The sequence below is a fragment of the Anolis sagrei genome, chromosome 1, assembly GCF_037176765.1.
Source record: "Anolis sagrei isolate rAnoSag1 chromosome 1, rAnoSag1.mat, whole genome shotgun sequence".
Lineage (NCBI taxonomy): Eukaryota > Metazoa > Chordata > Lepidosauria > Squamata > Dactyloidae > Anolis > Anolis sagrei.
The window spans coordinates 183639033-183663442 of NC_090021.1; the positions used below are offsets into that span (position 1 = coordinate 183639033).

The 24410-nt window shown below is 40.5% G+C and overlaps 1 protein-coding gene across 1 annotated transcript in view; it reads right to left on the reverse strand.

The window, feature by feature from the left end:
- WDR75 (WD repeat domain 75) overlaps positions 1-11245 on the reverse strand; it is a 37816-nt gene extending 26571 nt beyond the window's left edge. Inside the window, exons 1-6 of the mRNA XM_060780405.2 lie at positions 11056-11245; positions 7733-7862; positions 6152-6217; positions 4003-4102; positions 1539-1663; positions 628-698 (exon numbers count right to left, since the gene is read on the reverse strand). Coding sequence (XP_060636388.2) covers positions 628-698; positions 1539-1663; positions 4003-4102; positions 6152-6217; positions 7733-7862; positions 11056-11141 — 578 coding nt within the window. The 5' untranslated portion in view covers positions 11142-11245. The remainder of the gene's footprint in view (positions 1-627; positions 699-1538; positions 1664-4002; positions 4103-6151; positions 6218-7732; positions 7863-11055) is intronic.
- Between the last annotated feature and the right edge of the window lie 13165 nt (positions 11246-24410).

Sequence of the window (24410 nt, forward strand, 5' to 3'; positions counted from 1 at the left end):
ATGAACCAAGCCAAGCTGCAACAGCAAACATGATATAGTTAGCCTCCCACGTTTGCGGATTTGACTTTTGCAGATGCAGGGATTTGAATAAAATGTTGCCATTAGGAATCCCTAGGTCCTCTAGTGCAACTCTAGGGTCAACGTCCAATAGAAAATCTATCTGGAATGTGATTATTGTTTTTCATAATACACAAAGAGTTCATAATGATCCAGTTTCTCTTTTTTTGTGTCAGGAGCGATTTGAAAAACTACAGGTCGCTTCTGGTGTGAGAGAATTGGCAAGGATGCTGCCCAGGGGACACTCAGATGTTTCACCATCCTGTGGGAGGCTTCTCTCATGCCCCACATGGGAAGCTGGAGCTGACAGATGGGAGCTCACCCCACTCCCTAGAATTGGACCGCCGACCATTTGGTTAGCAATCCTGCTGGCACATGGTTTTAACCTATTGCGCCACTGGGGTATTCATGTGACTTCTGAGAATATACCCCTGTGGATATGGGGGTTGTGCTCTACTACTTGATGGCTTTTATGCACATTTCCCTACGAAACAGCCAATATCCCAATCTATTTGGAACTACCACCAGCATATTCAATCCAGCCTTGTCTTTTCCCTCTTTTCTCCTCACCTGTACATTTTCTTCTTCTTGAAAAAACAAACCACAAGATGAAGTTCCAAGACCGACACCACATATTCACCCTGTTGGAATCAAAGCAGAGATTGAAATATAGCCTTTGCCAGGGCCCAAGCTGTTTTTAAAAGTGCTCAGCTACAGAAATGTGAGTAATGAATGAAGAAAAATAGGGTTAACTGCTACACAAGTTGGCCAAATCACATAGATTCCAGGAGTGACAGTTTCATAGAAATGTATTTCACAGTAAGGATTGCAAACCTTTAAAATAGGCTCACCATCCAGCCATGTAAGCACTTCTGTTATTTCTGAATAATTACTGGAATCACAACTGCGTTGCCCTTTGTGAACCTGAAAATGTTGCACAGAACCGCACTGTGTACTATAGATGTAGTAGGAAAACGGCTCAAGTGATAAGAACTGCATTTGGTCCTGTCCATAACCTTAGCTGGACCTCAGTGCTGGGGAGCCCCACTCAAGTCCCCTATGAATTCACCCCACCTTTAGCCCAAACTTGAAAGGAGTTCTGTAAAGTGCTAAGGCCTCTTCCATATAGCTGAATAAAACCCCATATTTTCTGCTTTGAACTGGAATATATGACAGTATGGACTCAGATAACCCAGTTCCAAGCAGATACTGTGGGATTTTCTCCCCTGATATTCTGGGTTATAGAGCGGTGTAGAAGGGCATATCATGTAACATCTTTAACATTAAAACTAAGGAAGGTAAAAGTTTGAGTGTGACTGGCTGAACTTATAGTGGCAAAAAAGGAGGTGAGAAGAGGAAACCCTGGAAACTGGGTGAGAAAAGAGTTCATTGATCAGAAATTCAAAAAGTCAGTCATGCTGACTTGAAACACCAGAAATCATGTACTATCATATAAGCCATGAGCATAAAAGCACACATACATCTCTTCCAAACGCAGTACATTTGGGTGATGAGTTTATCCCCTCCAAGACCAGTTCCATTTCTTTGGCTTCTACTTCCTGTCCTGGTACTTTTGGAAGTGCCACTGTTACGAGCTGAAATACACCTGGTGAAACAGGAACGTCATTAAGGTAAGTCATTGATACATGTACACAGTTAGTGTAAAAGTCTAGCCATAATGGTAACACCTTTAAAATTGAAACTGAGGAACTTCTCCTTTTTTTGTGCCCAAGTAACACTGCTGGTGCAGACAACTGGTTCGTTTCTGCAATCCACCCCCCCTCCCCCGGCAAACAAATCATGACTCTTTTGGTCATGATTTATTTACTGTCATGTGCTTTCAAATTTCCAAATTATGGAAACTCTTCTGCGAAGTTCTTTTCCAACAAGATCTGCTTAGGGGTAGGGAGTTCTGTCATTGCCTTAATCTGAGGCTGAGAATAGGATCTGCCCAAAGCCACTTTGTTGCCTTGAGTCCAATCCAACACTGAAACCACCCTGCCATACGGATTCTCTTTTCTATTATCATGTCTGACTTCATCAGACAAATTTGGCTTGTTTGGGGAGAAACTGGCTAGAGATCTCAGGTCACAAGTAACAACAACTAACCATAAGTGGAACATCACTCTAAGGCTTTGATCTAAGCTATGCAAACTCAACGCTTTCTCATCTAACTGATATTCATCCCAATTCTTGCAAAAGTCTTTTATGAAGGCAAAAGGTGACTTTCACACTCCAGTTTCTTCGGAAGCTATTAACCATAGTTTTCTGGCTGAGATGTGTTGGAAGCTGTGGATAATCACAGTTCTCTAGCTTGTTTCCCGGCTTGTGTGGGTGCAAACACGGATCTCTACCATGCAGTTTACTAAAGTGAGATCGGATTAATAATAATAATAATAATAATAATAATACTTTATTTATACCCCGCTACCATCTCTCAATTATTATTATTATTATTATTATTATTATTATTATTATTATTAACATTATTTGTGCCCTGCTAACATCTCCCGAAGGACTGGATGCAGCTTACAAAGGCCAAGACCTCAATAAAACAATAGCATAACAAATGCACAACTTAAAGCAAATCAAAACATTAAAGCAATAACAGAACAACAAAAACAATACACCATAATACAATAAAACTAGGGCCGGGCCAAATGTAATGGGTACAGATTAAAAAGTGCTGGGTGTGACAGGTGGTATGTCGGATTTTAGGGTAAGTGCAGTGTGCAGGCAATCTTAAAACTCTGATAAAGTGCTTCTGGGACATATTGCTGGAGTTTTCCTATTCTGGAAACAGCCAGGTCTTCAAGCTCTTCCTAAATACTGCCAACGTAGGGGCCTGTCTGATGTCTTTGGGGAGGGTGTTCCAAAGTCGGGGGGGCTACCAGAGAAAAGGGACCCTGTGCGGCTTACATGAGGCCAAGCCCACAGCACATCAATAAACAAAAGCAATAACAAAACAATCAATGCAATTAAAATAAATCACATAACAATAAACCATAAACAGTTACACAAAAGCATTTAAAAACCTATGGCCGGGTCAAATGTAATAGATTAAAATTTAAAAATAACGCTGGGCATAACAGGGTTTTTAAAGATAGACGAGGGAACACAGTCAGTCCTAGATAAGTGATAAAGTGCATTTTGAGGGCATATTGCTGAGTATTTTTCCTTGTAACACTATTTTTGTTCCTGGATTTTTGTTCCTTGGCTGCAGACCCTGACAGGTGCGGGCACTGTGGGCCTGCACGCTACACACACACTCTATTTCTAAGAAGAGTGTGTGTGGCGTGCAGGCCCAAAGTGCCAGCGCCACACACGCCTGCAGCTGAGCGCTGAAAATCAGCCGACCAAATGGTTACTGTTTCACTGATATTTCCATACCGGAGGGGCTGTACTGTTTTGTGCCATCCAAATGAAACAAAACGTACAAAATGTACAAAAACATGAAACAAATTGATTAAATTGCAACCAGGCCCATGACTAGTAGCTATAATTTACAAACAATTGTCAACCAGATCATCAAGAACCATTTTAATGTGTTCTTTCACAAAAGGTCTTTCGGGCTTCTTCTGGTAAGTTTTACAGAAATTAAGAAACCTATTCCTATTATTGCATTGTGTGTTTTTCTGCAGAAAGAAGAACAACCACTACCTTGTGACATTCGAAGTACATACATACATTGGACATGTGTTAAGGTTTCACAGGATGGGTAGTGGAAATTGTGGCACAATCTGGGGAACATGAGGGAAGGCTAGGATAGAAATGCCTCAAATATATAAACTGAGATAACTACTCCCTGCATTTTAACAAAGTTACAATGTTTCCATTTTTAACGTTTAATTTATTCACCCCACTTTTCCATTCTTTAACCAAAACCCTAAAGAGCTTTGCAATTTTAAAAAAAGAGATGCTATAATATAGACAAGCATGCTATACCTGTTTTTTTATCGCCATCCTTTGGAATGATAAGAAATCCCGAATTTTCAAAATTTGCAAGTGCATAAAATGCATACAGATTAAACCCAATAACAAATGTCTGCAAGAGAACCAAGAAACAAAGCAACATGTTACAGCTCAAGTTAATAACTTCCCTGAAAATGGAGACTGCTGAAAAATGGGTTCAACTCACATAGCTAATCCCAAGATTATGGGAAAGTGTTTTGTGTATGTATGTGTTGTCGAGGGCCTTCATGGCTAGAATCACTAGGTTGTAGGCCTGGGTAACAACAAAAAAATTTGTTTCTAAAATCGATTCGTTTTTTGGGGGTTTTTGCGTTTCGTTATTTAAAATAATTACAAAATTTTCCTTTTAAAAAGTTCGATATTTACGAAATTTCGTAAATGTGAAAAAAATTACAAAACATTAACGAATCGATTTCCGGAACAATAACGAATCGATTCGTTAATGGCGGACGCGACCGCGAAATACGCTAAAAAACCTCCAAAAACTTCTGAAGCTTCCCTCTCCCTCTGTTGTTGACTGTTGGTGTGATATTATAATTTTTTTTCACTAATTAAACAAAAAACTTGCCCCAGACATGCGGAAATAATAACGAAACGACCTCAGAACAATAACGAAACGAATACAATAACAAAATACGAAGCATTTACAAAACGTGTTTAAAAATTCGTTTTTTTAAAAAATTGCTCCAGAATGGTTCATTATCGTTTTGTAATTTAAAAAATTAACGAATTATTAACGAATTACGAATTAACGAAACGAAACCGCCCAGCCCTACTAGGTTGCTGTGAGTTTTCCAAGCTGTCTGGCCATGTTCCAGAAGCAATCTATCCTGATGTTTCACCCACATCTATGACAGGCATCCTCAGAGGTTGTGAGGTCTGATGGAAACTAGGCAAGTGAAGTTTCTCTATCTGTGGAATGTCCAGGGTGAGAGAAAGAACTCTTGAGAATGCCTGCCATAGATGTGGGCAAACATTAGGAGAGAATGCTTCTGGAACATGGCCAGACAGCCATGTTTGAGGACCCCTGCCTTAAACTGTTTGGAACTTTTTGTGTAATTATAACATGTTGTCATCATGAAATATATTGCTTTGAATCTGGGTCCATTATTTTGAGGCATGCCGTATATCAGGGGTCCACAAACATTTTAAACCAAGGGCCAGGTCACAGTCCTTCAAACTGTTGGAGGGCCAGATTATAATTTGAAAAAAATATGAATGAATTTCTATGCACACTGCACATATCTTTGTAGTGCAAAAAACACTTTTAAACAATACAATAATTAAAATGAAGAACAATTTTAATAAATATAAACTTATTAGCATTTCAATAGGAAGTGTGGGCCTGCTTTTGGCTGATGAGATGGGATTGGTGTTGTTGTTGTGTGCTTTCAAGTCGTTTCAGATTTAGGTTGACCCTGAGCAAGGGCCAAGTTAATGACCTTGGAAGCCTGTATCTGGCCGTACATGGTGCTTCAAAGACAACATGGCAAAATCTTTCCAGGATCAATTATGTTAAGACAAGGCTCTTCTTCATTATTTAACATTGTTTATAACCCGAGCGGTCCGTTTATACGGCTCTGTTTTATGCATATTCTTGGGCTCATTTCTTCAAAAAAATAAATAAATAAAGACAGGATATAAAACTTTAATCTAAATTGAAAACAGTATTTGTGACATCCTTTAGATATCAGGATGAGTGCAACTATCAACAAACAAACAAATATAGTTTGAAAGGGGTTCATTCAACAACCCCCACGTCTCTTACAGGCAATAAGCCTCAGGACCCTTTCACACTGCACCTATATTCCAGGATCTGATCCCAGATTATCTGTTTAACCCCGATTATCTGGCAGTGTAGACTCATATATTCCAGTTTAAGGCAGATAATCTGGGATCAGATCCTGGGATATAGGGCAGTGTAGAAGGGGCCTCGGCAAACTACATGAGATTTTCGTCAGTAAGAGAGGTGCAAAGAGAATAAGTTGCACTGGCCAGTTTGGGAGTTTCAGAACCCATTCAGGCATGTCAGCCATCAGACACTTGGGTGACAGGGTTGTCAGCTAATAAAAATGTTTGTTTTGCAGGGAAAAGAGAGAAGGTCAAAGAAAGCAGAACAAACCTTAATGAGAATGCCATCCATAAAATCCCATAGCTTAATAGTGCCATCTAGAGACCAGGAATAGAGCTGTTGAGAAGAAGAAAAAGTCAGCTATTCAAAGTTTTTGATCCCTGTGTTTCTTTACAGTATGTCATACCATTCCTCTTCATTAGCTATGCTGGCAAGGGCTGCTGGAATTTGCAGTCTGACAACATCTGGAGAGCTCCACAATCTCCATTCTTGCTGATATAGATAACTTTTATTGGAATATTAGCGATTTTGTAGAATTATCAGTGGCCTAGAAGTCTTTTATAAAAGCTGCAAGATCAAGCAGCATTATGTTATCCTTTAATACTAGACATAATGTGGGAATCAGACTTCCCGCAGAAATCTATGCTCTGGTTGCAATGAAAGTACCCTAGATAACCCAATACTGCATAAATCTGTAATATGGCCATACTTAAGCAAGTTCAAAAGAATTTTAATTAAATGCATATTGAACCTTTCTCCAGGTGTGGCTACTTTTCTGACAAAAGCAGAAGTGCACTTGTTTACTATTTACAACAGGAAGACACACAAGGTTTTATAAAATAGCTGGTTTATATTGTAACAAGAAATAATTGCTGAACTCACGCAAATATTTAAAACAAAGAGCACACGATTCCAATGCAGAATAATAACACCATGTAACACATTTTTCCTGGGTTATAAATGTCATTTCCTAATTGGTTCTGTCATAAAAACATGGGAAAATGTTTATTAAACTGCAAAAACTTGTTTTTGCGGAACATCTTGCAGCAGATTTTGCTACAGTTTTTCAACAAATATCTCATCAAGTATCAACCAATCCAACAGAGTTTGTGGCAGCCACAAAAACTAAGTTTATGGAGTAAAACAACTACTTTCAGTGGTGCAGCGGATTAAACTACTAAGCTGCAGAACTTGCTGACCAGAAGGTCAGCACTTCAAATCTGGGAGGCGGGGTGAGTTCCCATTGCTAGCCCCAGCTTCTGCCAACCCAGCATGTAAATGCGAGTATATCAATAGGTAACGCTTCGATGGAAAGGTAACGGTGCTTGATGCAGTCATGCTGGCCACATGACCTTGGAAGTGTCCAAAGACAACGCCGGCTCTTCGGCTTAGACATGGAGATGAGTATTACCCCCCAAGGTTATACACAACTAGACTTAATGTCAAGGGGAAACAATTAAACAGGAAATAACACTTTCAAACCAGGAACAGATTTTTTTTCAAATAGTGTAATCTCTTTTGCTATGATCAGACTTGGATACAAACAGCCATTTAACTTAGCAGGAAACACAGTTCTTGCAGACAGATAACTAGCATTCTTTCAATGTTAACAGAAAAACATTTGTAGCTCTCTACTACTTTTAGAACAGATGTTGTCTCAGTTTATTCAACCGTTATTTTGTATTTCTACCCAAGTCAAATTTTGTAAAAAGTAAACCACCAGTCACTTGAGTCTCCTTGTAGCCAATAATAATAATAATAATAATAATAATAATAATAATAATGTGTCATAGTGTTCCCATGTGCATTGGATTAGATTCAAGATTTCCTTAATCTGTATAAAGTAATAACCTGCAGGTGGTTCGTGGGATTCAACTGTATTCCTGTGACTAGGTTTTTGTGACCCTGGAGAACATGGAGGCATTCCTCTGTAGCTGTGCTGTAGACTTTTATATAGTCGCCTGAAGAACACAACAGGTACCTGTAAAACAAGGACATAAGAAACAATAGAAACAAGTTAACTAAGATACATTCTAGTCTGTATATTTATGGAATGTTTACAATTGCCAGAAGCTTATTGAATAAATCTAAGATCTTACGATGGTGATGTTTTTAAAAAATTAAAACAGTATAGGCAATCCTGTAAGGCATCAAACAGAATTCAAGTGGGGTACCATTGCTCACTAATGAGTCTTTTTGGTAGAAAAGCTGGTGTATAAACCTGAATTCCCCTGAGAACGTTTTAGTATCACCCCTAATGGGGATACTCTCATATGGTCAATGTGTTTTTTTGGCTGTCATGACACTTAAAAATGTACCTTTTCTTACTTAACTCATCCAATCAACAGCTAGGTTTGTATGTTCATGTTCACTGGGGCGCTTATGGTCAAGCGTATTAGACAGTTGGTATTTTGCTAGCTACCAGTTCACTTGGAAGATAAAAGGGCCAGCAATATCTACATGTATACCTGGGTATTACAGTAAGTTGTAGCAGGATCAAGTGTGTGTTAAAGAAAAACCTTATGATGTTAATTATTATGTACAGCTGGTAATGTAGGTCAGCCAGCATGTTTGGGCCACACCCGGTGGGGTATAACTGTATGGATTTTAGAATACAGTTTGGAGAAGCAATACGCTATAATGCTGCTATGCTCTAACAGTGATGCTCTTTACTATGGTGGAATAGCTATTTACTCAAGCTTTATGTTTTGCTCTCTCATTTGAATGAAGATGAAGAAGTCTTATTCTGTGTTACTTACAAAGATTATGTAAGTTTGTTGCACTGTTTGATTTTGTATGCAACATTGCAAGTTTATGCCTTTGCTGATAAGAGTAAAGTTTTCTATTCCTTTTTCCTCTTGTTTGTGTATCTTTTGCATGGGCTTTGGCTAAAACATGCTTTGCGCAACACTGGGCAGCATTCTTGATTCAGTATACTTGCAGCGATCGAATTATGGGCAACATAGACTCTGTAGGTTTGTTCTTTACCTGAATTTGTTTAAGTTGGAACAGGTATACTTTTTAAAATATAACTTCAACCATGTGTATGTGCTTGGATAGCACAGGGAAGGGTTAACGCCATCTATGATGTTTGTTTGGCTGTCTGTGTCCCTGTTCAGAAGATGTAACCCCACTTTCTGTCCCTGTGATTATTGGATTTTGAAAAATTTGACTTGTTGTGGAAACAAGGATTGGTGACAAAGCATCAGTGGAGACACCTTTTCCCCAACACAACTCTTTCAGGAGTGCATTTTCCTTTTGAGGGGTAGATTTCTCTCACTTCCTGTTGTCTCACCCCCATTCTTAACTAGGAGTTGGGTGTCTGTGACTTTGGGACTGCCTGTACTTATGTCTATTGTCATTAAAATCTTAATGCATTATTAGGATTATGTCAAATATCATAAGACAACCCGATTCCTGCACCATTAACAACTGTGAAGATATTAAGCAGATGTGAATAGTTCAGAAATCTCTTCTTCTACTTTGCTGTTAAAGGCGGATAAGCCTGTCCTATTCGACATCTGATGAGTGAACCTACTCTTTTCCTACAGAAAACAGCATCTCTTGATTATGGGTCATCTTTGGTTCTTAAAAAGGCACTAAGGCTCCTTCTACACTGCCATATAAAATGCAGATTATCTGCTTTGATGGGAGCCCCTGGTGGCGCAATGGGTTAAACTGATGACTTGAAGGTTGGGTTGCTGACCTGAAGGTTGCCAGTTCGAATCCAACCCGAGGAGAATGAGGATGAGCTCCCTCTATCAACTCCAACTCCATGAAGCCTCCCAAAAGGATGGTAAAAATATCGGGGGGAAAAATCCAGGTGTCCCCTGGGCAACGTCCTTGCAGACAGCCAATTTTCTCACACCAGAAGCAACTTGCAGTTTCTCAAGTCGCTCCTGACATGAAAAACCTGGACTATATGGTAGTGTAGAAGGGGCCCAAAGTACAACTAACTAAGAGAAAGTCCATCTCAGTTTGTAATCCTATACTATAATCCTCAAACTGGGAGTAAATCTAGAGAACCCTGAGGAATGCGTGTCTAAGAGTGCATCTGCACTGTGGAATTAACACAGTTCGACACCGCTTTAACTCCAATGGCTCACTGCTATGAGATCATGGGAGTTGTAGTTTTTACAAGGTCTTTAGCCTTCTCTGTCAAAATAACACGGGTGCCTCCCCATACTGCGACTCTCAGGATCCCATACCAGTGAGTTAGTCGTGTCAAACTATTGTAACTCTACAATGTAGATGCACCTTAAGAAAATATGATAGGATAAAAAAGCCAATGGGGTTTTGGCCTGCATCAATAGGAGTCTAGGTCTAGATCCAGGGAAGTCCTGCTACCCTATTCTGCCTTGGTTAGACTACACTTGGAATACTGTGTCCCATTCTGGGCATCACAACTGAAGGGATATGTTGACAAGCTGGAATGTATCCAGAGAAGGGTGACCAAAATGATCAAGGGTCTGGAGAACAAGCCCTATGAAGAGCGGCTTAAAGAGCTGGGAAAGTTTAGCCTGAAGAAGAGAAGGCCGAGAGGAAACATGATAGCCATGTATAAGTATGTGAGAGGAAGTCATAGGGAGGAGGCTTGTTTTTGCTGCTCTGGAGACCAGGATGTGGAACAATTTCTTCGAACTACAGGAAAGGAGATTCCATCTGAACATTAGGAAGAACTTTCTAATGTGAGAGCTGTTCAGAGGTGGAACTCTCTGCCCTGGAGTGTGGTGGAGGCTCCTTCTTTGGAAGCTTTTAAACAGAGGCTGGATGGCCATCTGTCAGGGGTGCTTTGAATGCAATTTTCCTGCTTCTTGGCAGAATGGGGTTGGACTGGAAGGCCCATGAGGTCTCTTCCAACTCTAGGATTCTATGATAACCTTGAATAATAATAATAATAATAATAATAACAATAATAGGGTGCATCTACACTGTAGAATTAATACAGTTTGGCAACTCTGGTGAACTCAAAGCTATGGAATCATGGGAGATGCAGTTCGGTGAGGCCCCAGCCCTCTTGGCCAGGGAAAGCTTGTGAAAACTACAAGTCCCAGGGCTAAATAGCACTTGAATCAAAGTAGTGTAGGGTTGCAGCCATTCCAGAGTGCAGGGGCAGCCATGGTTTCAAAGGAAGACTAGAAAGCGGCCCCCCTCTCTCTCTCTCTCCCACTCACTTGGAGTCCGCCGAGAAGGCGGCGCGGCTGCCGCTCAGCCAGCTCCCTCCGCAGCGCACCACGCGGAGCTGCTCGCACGCCACCATCTTCCTCCCGCTCCAAGCCTCCGCGCCCGCTCTAGCCAAACACTTCCGCGAACTCTACGGCACGCAGCCCGCCCCCGCTGACGTTGCCTGAGCCGAGAGAGCCCTCACATGCCATAGAGGGACAGCCCTGCCCCGGCTAGAGAGCCAGCCCAGCAGGAAGTGGAGGATTTCTCACGTAGACTTCAACTCCCAGAAGCTTCAGCTGCCTTAGCCTATTAATTCCCCTACATTTGCACGCTATACAGTTTGACGCAAGTAACTGGTGTCGCTCAGTTCTATGGCATCCTGGGAGTTGTAGTTTGGTGTCACACACCATCACATTTAGGCAGAGAAAGCGCTTTACAACAGTGTAGACTCAATTGCATTGAGTCTACACTGTAGAGGGCGCACTATAATTAACCAAGCCCCCTATAAAATCCAGATTATCTGTTCTGATAAACTACGTCACCTGGCAGTGTGGACTCAGGTTGGATCTACACTGCCATATAATCCAGATTCCAGAAGCAGAAAATGCACATTATTTGCTTTGAACTGGATTATTTGCGTCTACACTGCCAGGTGACGTAGTTCAAAGCTGATTGTCTGGATTTTATATGGCAGTGTAGAAGGGTACTCAGACTTATCTACACTACCATATAAAATCCAGATTATCTGCTTTGAACTGGATTATAAGAGTCTACACTGCCAGGTGATCCAGTTCAAAGAAGACAATCTGGATTTGATAAGGCAGTGTAGAAGGGGCCACAGATCCCTTCTACACTGACATATAATCCAGATTATCTGCTTTGAACTGGATTATATGAGTCTACACTGTCATGTTCAATTAAATAATCTGGATTTTTATGGCAGTGTAGAAGGAGGCTCACACAATCCACTTCAAAGCAAACAACAACAACAACAACAACACAGTTGCTTAGATGATTCATTGGATCTTGTGCCACAAATACCATCTGCCTGCGGCAAAGAACTGGTGGGATCACAAGCCGGAAAAGAATGAACATGTCAAGCTACTCTGGGACTTTTGAATTCAGACAGATAGAGTTTTGGAGCACAATACTCTTGACCAGGCATGTAGCCGGGGGGGGGGGGGGGGGGCGCTCGGGGGGCTTCAGCCCCCCCCCCCCCCCGAAATTCTCATGGTGGTTCGCGAAAAGGCCTTATTGGTGCATTATTTAAACTGTTATGTTTATTCATATCATGATCTGATCACCATACTCAATATATCCCATATGCATGGGGGTATTGGGGTAATGATACAAAAGGTTTGCTAGGCTAGACCCTCTTTCACTCAGACTCAGCCCCCCCCCCGAAACTCAGCCCCCCCGAAACCCCCCCTGAAAATTTTTTTAGCCCCCCCGAAATGAAATCCTGGCTACGGGCCTGCTCTTGACCTCACGATCGGGTTAAAAAACAAAGTATGGATTGTCGATGCAATCCCGGGTGACAACAGAATTGCAGAGAAACAGCTGGAAAAACTGACACAATATGAGGATTTAAAGATCGAACTGCAAAGACTCTGACACAAGTCAGTCAAGGTGGTCCCAGTGGTGATTAGCACACTGGGTGCAGTGCCTCAAGACCTTGGCCTGCACTTAAACACAATCGGCACTGACAAAATTACCATCTGCCAGCTGCAAAAGGCCACCTTTCTGGGATCTGCACACATTATTCACCAATACATCACACAGTCTTAGACACTTGGGAAGTGTCTGACGTGTGATCCAATTCAACAGCCAGCAGAGTGTCTGCTGTGGACTCATCTTGTGTTAATAATAATAATAATAATAATAATAATAATAATAATAATTTTCTTACCCGTCAGTCCTCGTGGCCATACATAAACAATGTAAAAATTGGGTTGTTGTAGGTTATTTGGGCTATATGGCCATGTTCTTCAGAAGTGAGAGAATGCTTCTAGAAAATGGCTATATAGCCTGAAAAACTCACAACAACCCAGTGATTCCAGCCAAGAAAGCCTTCGACAATTGTAAAAATTCCATAACTATACAGATTAGAATGTATTTCTCTGAAATATACACATTAAAACGTATTTCTATAAAACACATATTAAAAGGCACAGAACAGAGATTAAATACAACTCGAGTTTAAAACTCAAGCATATAATGTGAATTATATACTTTGATAATCTGGATTATACTGCAGTGTAGATCCAGCCTGAGACGCCATCATCCTGCCATGGCATTACAAAAATGCAAACCCCATGCTACAAAATGCAAACCCCTTCTAGCTAGGCATCCTATCAATCACATGACTCAGACCCAAGGCCCGTGGGCCAACTCCAGCCCTCCATGCCATTTTATGTGGTCCTTCTGATGCTGGACTGCAACTCCTGGCTTCCTCAGGATTAGACATCATGACTAGAGCAGATGGGAGTTGGGATCCAGAAACACCTGGAAGGCTACAGTTTGTTCTGCTTAGTTGGAAGAATGGGATTTGAATTTTGATCCAAGGTTTGTGAATATGATGCCTGACGTTAAAATGTCCTTTAACCCTTCCCTAATATCAGAGGCACAAGTGCTGTTGAGCTGCAATTTCCATCATCCCCAAGGCAGATAATCAAATGTGCTGGGAGTTGTCATTCCATAACATCTGGGGACACAAAGTGTGTAAAAACTAAATAGCACCAACCACTGTATAAAAACTACACACTATAGTTAGCTCTCTGTATCCACGGATTCTCTGCTCATAAATTAAACAGCCCCTTTGAAGGCAACTATAAGGGTGATGTGGCCCTCAATGAAAATGGATTTGACAGCTCTGTTATAAATTACACTATGTAGCAAAATTTGAAACATTTTCTGTTCCTGGTTTGAAAGTGTTATTTCCTGTTTAATTGTGTGGTACTTTGAAAGTCGTTGTATACTCCAGAATTTTCATTTTTTTGGCTGTCACAAAACTATGTTGAATTGGTTGATGAGATATTCACTGAAACATTATAGCAAAACGAACTACAGGGTGTCCTGCAAAAATAATTTTTTTTCTGTTTTATAAACTTTTCTCATATTTTTATGATAGGACAAATTATGAAATGACATTGATAACCCAGGAACAAAAATCGTGTTATATAGTGTTATTGGTTGGTTTCTGGTTCCCCTTTGAAAGCTCTATAATCTTGAAATCCACTCTTTTGCAAAAGCTGGAGCGACAAAAGCAAAATTAAAGAAAAAAAACAGTTTAGCAGAACGACATTATCCATGGGTTGTTGTAGGTTTTTCCGGGCTATATGGCCATGGTCTAGAGGCATTTTTTTCCTGACGTTTCGCCTGCATCTATGGCAAGCATCCTCAGAGGTAGTGATGTCCCACTTGCCCGCCCTCCAAAGATCCCCCCCCCCCCCAGTATTCTTTTTAAAGCTTTCAATCCATTAATAGGTGTTTGGATGAGCTGCTCTTTAAACGCTTAGGCCAAAAGGCCACATGATGTCACTAGTGCTCTTTCTCTACTAAATGCTTCAAGGAACATTTGGTTTATAAGACCTATTGTGAGTCTGCTAACATAATGAGATAGATCTCTCCCTTTCCTTTGATAAATCTTGAATGCTTCCATGCTGCAGACCCAAAATCAGACTTTTTGTAAACAGTATTGTCCCTTTTGCTTCCCTGACTTCTGCGCAGTCTTTTGAGTTTGAATTGGAACATTGCCGTCTCTGCACTTCAAGCTTAATGAGATTCTGGTTTATGAATGCTTTGTTGTTCTTTCATTTAGTCGCTTCCGACTCTTCGTGATCTCAAGGACCAGCCCATGCCAGAGCGCCACCCCCAGCTCCTTCAAGGTCAAGCCAGTCCCTTCAAGGATACCATCCATCCCTCTTGCCCTTGGTTGGCCTCTCTTACTTTCCCCTTCCATTTTCCCCGGCATCATTGTCTTCTCAAAATGCTGCTCTGGACCTATAAAACCCTATACGGTTCTGGCCCAGCATACCTGTTCTCGGTGGTGGCCCCCCACCTGTAGAATTCACTCCCTGGTGAAATTAGATTATCGACGTCCCTCCTTTCCTTTAGAAAGAAATTTAAAATGTTGATGTGAGACCAGGCCTTCGGGTACAATGGCCATGATTTAATAGCATTGAGCCATGGCAGTTAAACTGCTCTCAAACCGCATTAATTACAAAGTGTAGATGCTCATGAAGTCGTTCAACTACCATGTCCCAATGCTGTCGAGTCATGGGATTTGTAGTTTGGTGATGCACCAGGACTCTTGGGCAGAGAAGGCTAAAGCCTTGGAAAAATACATCTCCCAGAATTCTGCACATTGAACCATGGCAGTGAAAGTGGTATCAAACTGCATTCATTCTACAGTGTAGATGCACCCTTACTATCAATTATCAATTAAATGAAGTCTTGGGGCATCTCCTTGATTCCATCCAGTTAACAAGGTAATGACTTGATTGTTATTTTCTCATTCTTGTACTACGTGAAATCATAAATTGCACCACAGCTACACTTCTACTAAGTATCTTCTAGACCCTTTTTTGAGATGCCGAACTTCATTTTATTTCACTTTACAGTCTCTGTACTTTTCCTTTCTTTTTCTGAGTGCTATCTTCCCTAGAGCTGAGCAATCACAACACTTTGACAGTTCTTGTTTGCTGCTAAGTGAAGTTGGAAGCTCTCTGGTTTCCTTTTTTGCTGATTCTGCTGATCTTTTCATTCTTATTGACAGATGCCAAGTTTATAATGAAGAATGCCCTATCTGTGTGTGACAGTTAAGGATTGGAGAGACCTGATGCTGCTGCTATTTCTGTTGGCAACAAGCCACTCTTCGTGGATTCTTGTGTTGCCTCAGAATCTGGTAATCTGAAGTTGACATGAGAATTATTTGCTGATAAAAATGGAAAAGGAATGTGAGGAGGGAAGGGCTGTGGGACTATTTCCAAGGACTCCCATTGACAATATGGGACTTTTCCCATTAGGAGTGGTACTAAAACGTTCTCAGGGAAGTTCAGGTTTGTTCATCAGCTTTTCTACTGAAAATGCTCATTACTAAGCAATGCTATCCCAAATGAATTCTAAATTCTGTTTGTATGTTCATGTGCACTAGGACCCTTACAGCCAACTGTGTTATGCAGTTGATATTTTGCCAGCTAACAGTTCACTTGGAAGATAAAAGGGCAAGCAACATCTACATTTAACTTCTTCACTTCACTTCACTTTATTTCTTAATTAGTTGCTCTCCACCAAGGTGCTCTGAGCGTCTTACAGTCTAAAATAGCATTTACACAATATAAAAACATTCAACATAAAACATTCAACAGTGACTGTTTGGCAAATTAGATCTGATTACTTAAATGCACAACCAAACAGCCAAGTCTTGAGTGCCTTTACAAAAGGTCGCAACTCTGACATTGCTCTAATGTATGGAGGCAATGAGTTCCACAGAATTGGAGCATAGGTCAAAAAAGCTCTATGCCTTGTAGCTTCCAGATGTACCTCCCTAGGGCCCGGTATGTATAGGAGATTTTCCTGGGAGTATCGAGGTGGCCACTGATGGAGAAAAGGAATGAGGCGGTCCCTAAGATATAAAGGTCCTTGGCCATTTTGAGCTCTAAATGTCAGGATCAGTATCTTGTAAGAGATCCGATGTTCTATTGGTAGCCAATGCAGTTGTTGCAGAATCGGTGTAATATGGGATCTTAAAGATGATCCCGCTAGCAGCCTGGCCGCTGCATTTTGGACCATCCGAATCTTCTGGGTTGTTGACTTCGGAAGGCTGGCATATAAGGCGTTGCAATCGTCCAACCTCGTGGTGACTGTTGCCAACTTGGCACTATACTTGATTCAGTAAGCATGTAGCACTTGGATTGTGAGCAAGATAAGTTTTGTAGGATTGTTCTTAACCTGAATTTGTATGTAAGTCAGAACAGGTACATTTTTAAAGTATAACTCCAGCCAATTTTTGATAGCATAGGAAGGGTGGTGTTTGTTTTGCTGTCAGTACTCCTGTTCAGAAGACTTGAGGGACTCGAGGTTGAGGTCCACACTGTGAAGATGCTTGAGGGCATCACAGATGGAATGAGTGGTGGTGGTGGTGGTGGTGGGGGGGGGGGGGGAGAGGTGGGAGGAGGTGCTGAAGAGGAGAAAGAAAGCTGAGGAAGGAAAGATACAGAAAGAAGAAGGGGAAGAGCAGGCGCATCCGAGCTGACTGGGCTCCTCCTCATGCTTCTTCTTCAGTTACCACTGCTCCTCTTGACAGGAATCCCTAAACAGACTTTAAACATCCTTAATCAGGCACTAAATACCCTTAATGTGGAATAAAAACCCCCAAAGAGTCTAAACATCATTAATTAAGCACTAAATTCCCATAATCAAGTGCTAAATGCCATTAATCTGGTGCAACCCCCTTCACCCTTCATTCACTTCTTGACTTATGGCAACCTCAGGAATTTCATGGGACTTTCTTCGGTAAGAAATACTCAGAAATGGTTTTGCTAGCTCTTTCCACAAATATTCCTACAGAACCTGGTATTCAGAGATGGTCCTTCCAAAAAAAAGAAAAAAAGAAAAGAAAAAAGGAACAGATACTATATTTTCATTCTTCTATCTTGTTGGCTGAACTCAATGTTCAGTGTTCTTCTTTTGAATGAAATGCATCACTTGAACTTTGAGTGTGTATATTAACATTTAGGGATGGCCTTCCTATTTGTTTTTTAAAAAATAGGCAATTGATTTCTGACCCTGAATTGTAGAAGATGAGACTTCAAGATTTGGCAGAATGGTTTTTCCAGCAACAGTGAAAGAGGATGAAATCTGAGCAGCTGCATTGGCAGTGTTTAATATTGGAAAAACAATTGTGTTGCCAAGAGGCCGTCGTCATTGCTGCAGCAGGAAATCTAAGGAAGGAGGAGGGTAGCATTGTGAGGAAGTTGTGTTTCGAGGGTCTGCTGACATATTTTGCAAATGTGTGTAACCGATTCTGCTAAGCAGCTATTATGCGTTTCTTCTTTTGCAGCAGAGGTATATCTAGCATATTTCAAATAATAATAATAATAATTATTATTATTAACTTTATTTGTACCCCGCTAGCATCTCCCGCAGGACTCGATGCGGCTTACACAGGCCGAAGCCTCAAACACAATACAATAAAACATAACACAATAATAAACAAGCAAATCAAAACAATTAAGCAAAATAACAACAATAACTACATCGAGACACTATTAAAACTGGTTCGGCCGGCACGATGGGGTACAGAGGTTAAAATTATTTATTTATTTATTTATTTATTTAGTACACTTGTATACCGCTAATATCTCAGCCTAAAACGGCGACTCATTGCGGTTTACAACATTTAAAAACAACAATAATTCCGATTAAAAATACAAAACACATACATATACAATACACAGTATTGGGCCACCAATACAGACCAATGCATCTCTTAATTAAAATCATAATCCAATTTCGTTGTCTATAATTACCAGTCCTTGATCAAAAACTTCATCGCATCGGATTAGCCGAATGCTTGCTCAAACATCCATGTTTTCAGTTTTTTCCGAAATGCCATCAGCAAGGTGGCTGATCTTATCTCTATAGGGAGGGCATTCCAAAGCCGTGGGGCCACCACAGAAAAGGCCCTGTCTCTCGTTCCCGCGAGCCGCACCTGTGAAGCAGGCGGGATGGAGAGAAGGGCCTCTCCCGAAGATCTTAGGGTCCTGGTGGGCTGATAGGCCAAGATACGTTCGGATAGATATGTAGGGCCAGAACCGTTTAGGGCTTTAAAGGCCAAAGCCAGCACTTTGAATTGGGCCCGGTAGCTAATCGGTAGCCAGTGGAGCTGGTACAGCAGAGGAGTTGTATGCTCCCTGCGCCCTGCTCCTGTTAATACCATGGCTGCCGCCCGTTGGACTAGTTGGAGCTTCCGGGCCGTCTTCAAAGGCAACCCCACGTAGAGAGCGTTGCAGTAGTCAAGGCGGGATGTAACCAGAGCATGGACTACCGTGGCCAAGTCAGACTTCCCAAGGTACGGTCGCAGTTGGCGCACGAGTCTTAACTGTGCGAATGCTCCCCTGGTCACCGCCGAAACCTGGGGATCCAGGCTCAGCGATGAGTCCAGGATCACACCCAAACTGCGAACCTGTGTCTTCAGGGGGAGTGCGACCCCGTCTAACACAGGCTGTAACCCTATACCCTGTTCGGCCCTGCGACTGACCAGGAGTACCTCTGTCTTGTCTGGATTCAATTTCAATTTGTTCGCCCCCATCCAGACCGTCACAGCGGCCAAGCACCGCTGAAATGGCAGGAGGAACGTAGGAGTAAAGGTGCTGTGTGCAGTAACATCGGTTGTGCTAAAGTGCTTCTAGGACTTGGGATGGGGATTCCTAATCTGCGAAGGCACATCGGAACAGCCAGGTTTTTAGGTTCCTTCTGAAAACTGCTAAAGTAGGTTTAAAGTAGGTTTAATTATGCTCAATTACTATAAGGAAATAGTAATGAAATTTTGTTACTCTCATTAGAGTAACACATTTTCCACTAACTATACTTTAGAAATGAAATGTCAGTGCCCCCCAGTTTTGTAATGACTTTTGACATTTTGTAATGAGTTTTGACATTTTTTAATGCATCACACATCCCTAACATATACATATACATTTTGGTCTGTTCCAGTAATACCATATTTACTGTTTTTACTATTTTATTGTTTTTAATTAATGTTCTATTTATTGTTTTAATTATTATTATATTGCTTTGTTATATGTAGCGGCATCGAATTGTTGCCAAATGTAAGCCATCCTGAGTTCCCCTTCGGGGGTTGAGAAGGAATGGGGTAGAAATACCAAAAATAATAAATCAATAAAATAAATATTTTCTACACATTTGTTCAGTACACAGTATACCAAATTTATCCGTCTATCATTGCTTATACAGGGTGAGGCAGCATAACTTCCTTTTTTTTAAAATGGGCGCCATTCAGTCGGTTGAAGGCGTAGCGGAGCACTAGTGGTCTCGTTCGAGAGGCGGGAGTATAAATTTTTGTCCTGACACAGTTCAGTCGCCATCATGCATTGGAACAGTGAGGAGCATGCTTTTGCCGTTGAGGCCTACTTTTTGAGCGGATTTGGAGTGGCCGGCCCGCTCTCCAGATTTGGCCCCTTGTGATTTTTTTCTATGAGGTTTTATGAAATCCCGTGTTTATGTGAACCATCCAAGGACCCTACAAGATTTGAAGACCAACATTGAGGAAGAAATTGCCAACATAACGCCTGCTATGCTGGCAAGAGTCAGGACAAACGCCAGAAATCGGTTTACTCAGTGTATGGGGAATGGAGAATGGGGGACATCACCTACCTAATTTGATCTTTAAAACTATGTAAAACAAAACTTTAGGTATGCACATACATTATAAAAAAAATTCTGATTCATACAATGGTTTTTATTAAGTTTTGAAAAAAGGAAGTTATACTGCCTCAATCTGTAGTTGGTCAAATAATCCTTTTTCTTGATTTTCATTTTGAAGTCCTTTATTTTCAATTCAAGCAACAGATATATCATTAGTTAGGAAATGTCTCTAAAATATAGGTTTGTAAAAAATATGCCCCTTCACAATACATTTCAGAAATATCATTATGTTGTGTATATCTCTTTTTCTTAGGGACCGATTCTATCATACACTTTTTAAACATGCATCATTTCACAATACTAGAATTCAGTTTCATTGACAAATCATAGGTTACACCAACCCTTTATTCAAGCTGTCATTTGTGAGTTCTATAGCAGTCTTCTCAAAAATGGGCAACAACCACAAGAATGGTTTCTTTATGTCAACTTTACCATCCGACAAAACCACCACACATTTGACACCACACATTTGATCAAGGTGTGAAACATCAGGAATACTATCTGAAAGAATCTACAAGTATTTTAAAATAGTCTGCCACTGTTTCTTTATTTCATGTAATTTCCCAGAGGATGAATGAACCCATTTGGAATTAAGTATGAAACCAATCTCCCTTCAGAAGAAATATTCTGTTTAAATGTTACAAAATGTTCCTTCAAAATTGAGTCATTATTTCAGAGTAATTCTACTACCTCAGAAATGTCCTTTGTGGGCTGATGACATGACCGCTTTATATAAAGGCTCTGTTTGGTCAAAAAACATAATTACATCTCCTAAAGGTTGTAAAATATCTCAATTTTTTTTTAAAAAAAACCTTTTTCTATTTCTATTTGATGGATTTTATCAATAGTTTTGGGAGTGTCAATCCCATTGAGAAATGTGGTTCAGAGATATCTCATGCTCAGGGTTTAGGGTTTAATCTCCCCCAGGTCTTACAGGCCTTTACAAAGTAGAATGTTCCAACTTTTGCTTGCTAAGAGTCTGCAGCAAAACCGAAACAATTTTTAAATTTTTTTTGAATAAACCATCCAAATCTTCAACACCGTCATTATTTGGTGAAGGTTTATAAAGCTGGAAAACTGTTAAGTGTTGCCTGCTTGCTTTCCTTTTTTCTGTTTCCCATTAAACTGCAGAGTAGGGGCCTCATCACAAAGGCATCAGGGAGTAAGGAGAGGGGCAGTGGGAGGAATCTGTTGCCCTGTGCACAGCTCCCTCTCAGTGATGCTTTCCTCATCTCATGGGGGATGTGATGCCCTCCAGGAGAGGACAACATGGGAAGCCTCCTGTGCTGTGGAGAAAGAATTTGGTTACTCTTTCACTGTGGTTGGTGGCGGGGTCTCCACCAGAAGTCACACAACATAGTGTGATGGCTAGAGGGAAGAGAGTTTGAGCATTTCTATAAGGTGAGCCCTTCTCTCACAAACATTTCAGGTGGAGAAATCTAATTTAGATTAGATTAGCTTCTCTTTTGAACTATTTTCAAAATGGGATAAACAGAATTGGAAAGGCTTCTCAAGTTATGTTATCCCAAATAGACGAGCCTGGATGATAAGTGTGTACACTTAGTCCTCTGAATATGTTTAGGCTGCTGAAAAATAAATTGACTGTGCATTTGAGATTTGTCTGGAATTTTCTTTGAAGTGACTCAGACATCTGATTAAATAGTCATTGTGATATTAATGATTCCCTTCTGTCTCATGTTGCTGTTTTTGCTCTCTGTGATTCTTGATCCCCAATGAACAGACTTGCAAAGATATGTAAATGCGGATTGTATGCTTAAATGATATTTACGTAAGTTTTTTATGAAATGGTGTACAATTACATTGACCTTCACTGACATATCTCTGAATGGTTATACATGAGAAAAATTATTTTAAGGAGCACAGACAGTGTAACATAAGTTTACAACATCTTAAGGCCCTTCCAGGCAGGCCCCATATCCCAGGATATGATCCCAGGTTTTCTACTTTAAACTGGATTATATGAGTCCCCACTGCCAGATAATCTGGGATAAACAGAAAACCTGGGATCAGATCCTGGGATATAGGGCCTGTCTGGAAGAGCCCTTAGTTGTAAACGGAATGAAAGAAAATATAAGTCTGAAGACTGTGGGATAAAAATCCTCATTGTGAGATCATTCAGACTGTGGGACAATTCCTTCAGGGAAATGGAACATTCTTTGTTATTTGAGTCATTTAAAACCCGACTGTAAGAAAACACTTGATGAAACCAGAGGCTGCTTTGGTTTGGGAAAGTGGAACATAAAATGTTAACATGTGTCTTCCAACTTTGCTTTCTGGCGTAATAGTTAGAACCAGACAAGGAAACACCAAAGGATTATGGTAATGTTGACTGTCATAGTCAGGAATAATCCCATTAAAAAGTGGAGAACAAATGAAAAGGTTAAAGTGGCCGCATAGTAAAACCATGGAAGAGTTGAAAAGAAAAGAAAAAGCATGTATGGAGGTGAACCACTAAGGAAGAGTACAGATGTCTATCCCAAGCTTGGAGGAATAGTGTAAGGAAAACAAATGACCTGATTTACTTATCTAAATCGGCATTCTAGGATGCTTCCACGCCATCTTCAGAATGGAGCCTCAGGCTGAACAACACACAATGTTGTGTGATTTCTGGGAGAGGCTTCACCCCCAACAGGGGTAGAAACACCATTGGACGCTTCCCCCAGAATACGGGAGGCCTCTCTGTGAGGGTGACACTTTTCTCATGTGATGGAACATTTTGCCAGGCCTTTCTGATAAAGCCCCAAATATCCAAAAATGCTGAAACTGGCTTGGAAAGCAGGGAGCAACAGAAGAGTAATTTTACAATATGTTTGATGCATGGGAATGAAATAGAGGGATCGTTGATAAGGATGATGAAATGCTAGCAAATAAAGGCAAAAAACGAGAACTGCTCAACACCTACATTGCTTCTCTCCCCCTCCACCCCAAAAAGCCTAGTGCATCCATTGGAAATGTATATTGATTTCTCATGCCCAAATGAAGTCATAAATAGGGGAAACTAAGATCTGAATGTGGTAATAATTTTAAAGCTTATATTCAAAGTTTAAGTAAAATTGAAGAACATTGTAATTGAAATTAAAAGAAAATGTGAGTGGTCCAGTGTTTCCCTCTTAGCCCTGTCACTGAAGCAAAAGCATAACATTGTTTTCAGCTTTTATTTTGTCAGATTGTAGAACGTGTTCTAGATATTTGGTCTGAATTTTTCTGTCTAAGTGATAAAACAATATCTTATGTTCCCCAGTGATGTAACTATGGTTTGCTTTGTTTTGTCTTGATCACATAAATCTTGTTGGCTTCCTTGTTTCAATATGAAGGCGAACAATGCTCCAAAATTCTTCTCTGTCATGGATTTTAATCTGAGTTGGAGGATTTTATCTGAGGCCCCTTCTATGCTGCCATATGATCCAGATTATCAAAACTGATAATCAACATTATCTCCTTTGAACTGGATTATATGAATCTACACTGCCATATAACTAAGTTTATGATAGATAATTTGGATTTTATATGGTAATGTAGAAGGGGCCTGAGCTTCCCTTCCTCCCCAGAGTAATAGCTAGGGTGTCTGCTGATTTTTCAGGTCATTGCAGGTCTGTAAGACATTAAAAAAATATGGAGCAGTCAAGAAGAATATCTCCACACATGTCTTCATAAAATGAATTTTCAGATTGGTGTGCTCTCCAGAAGGTGTTTGATGTTGAATTTAATCACTGTAAATGGATCAAGGGGATATATTATGAATGTCCAAGCTGTTCCATTTTTTTTTTTAAAAAAGGTCAAACTCTAAATCATTACTGTGAGGTATTAACTATTGACTATGTCAAATTTTAAAGATCTCCTATTGAAATTTAAATAGCTCTATAAGTTGTTTTTTGTAACAACTGTATATATT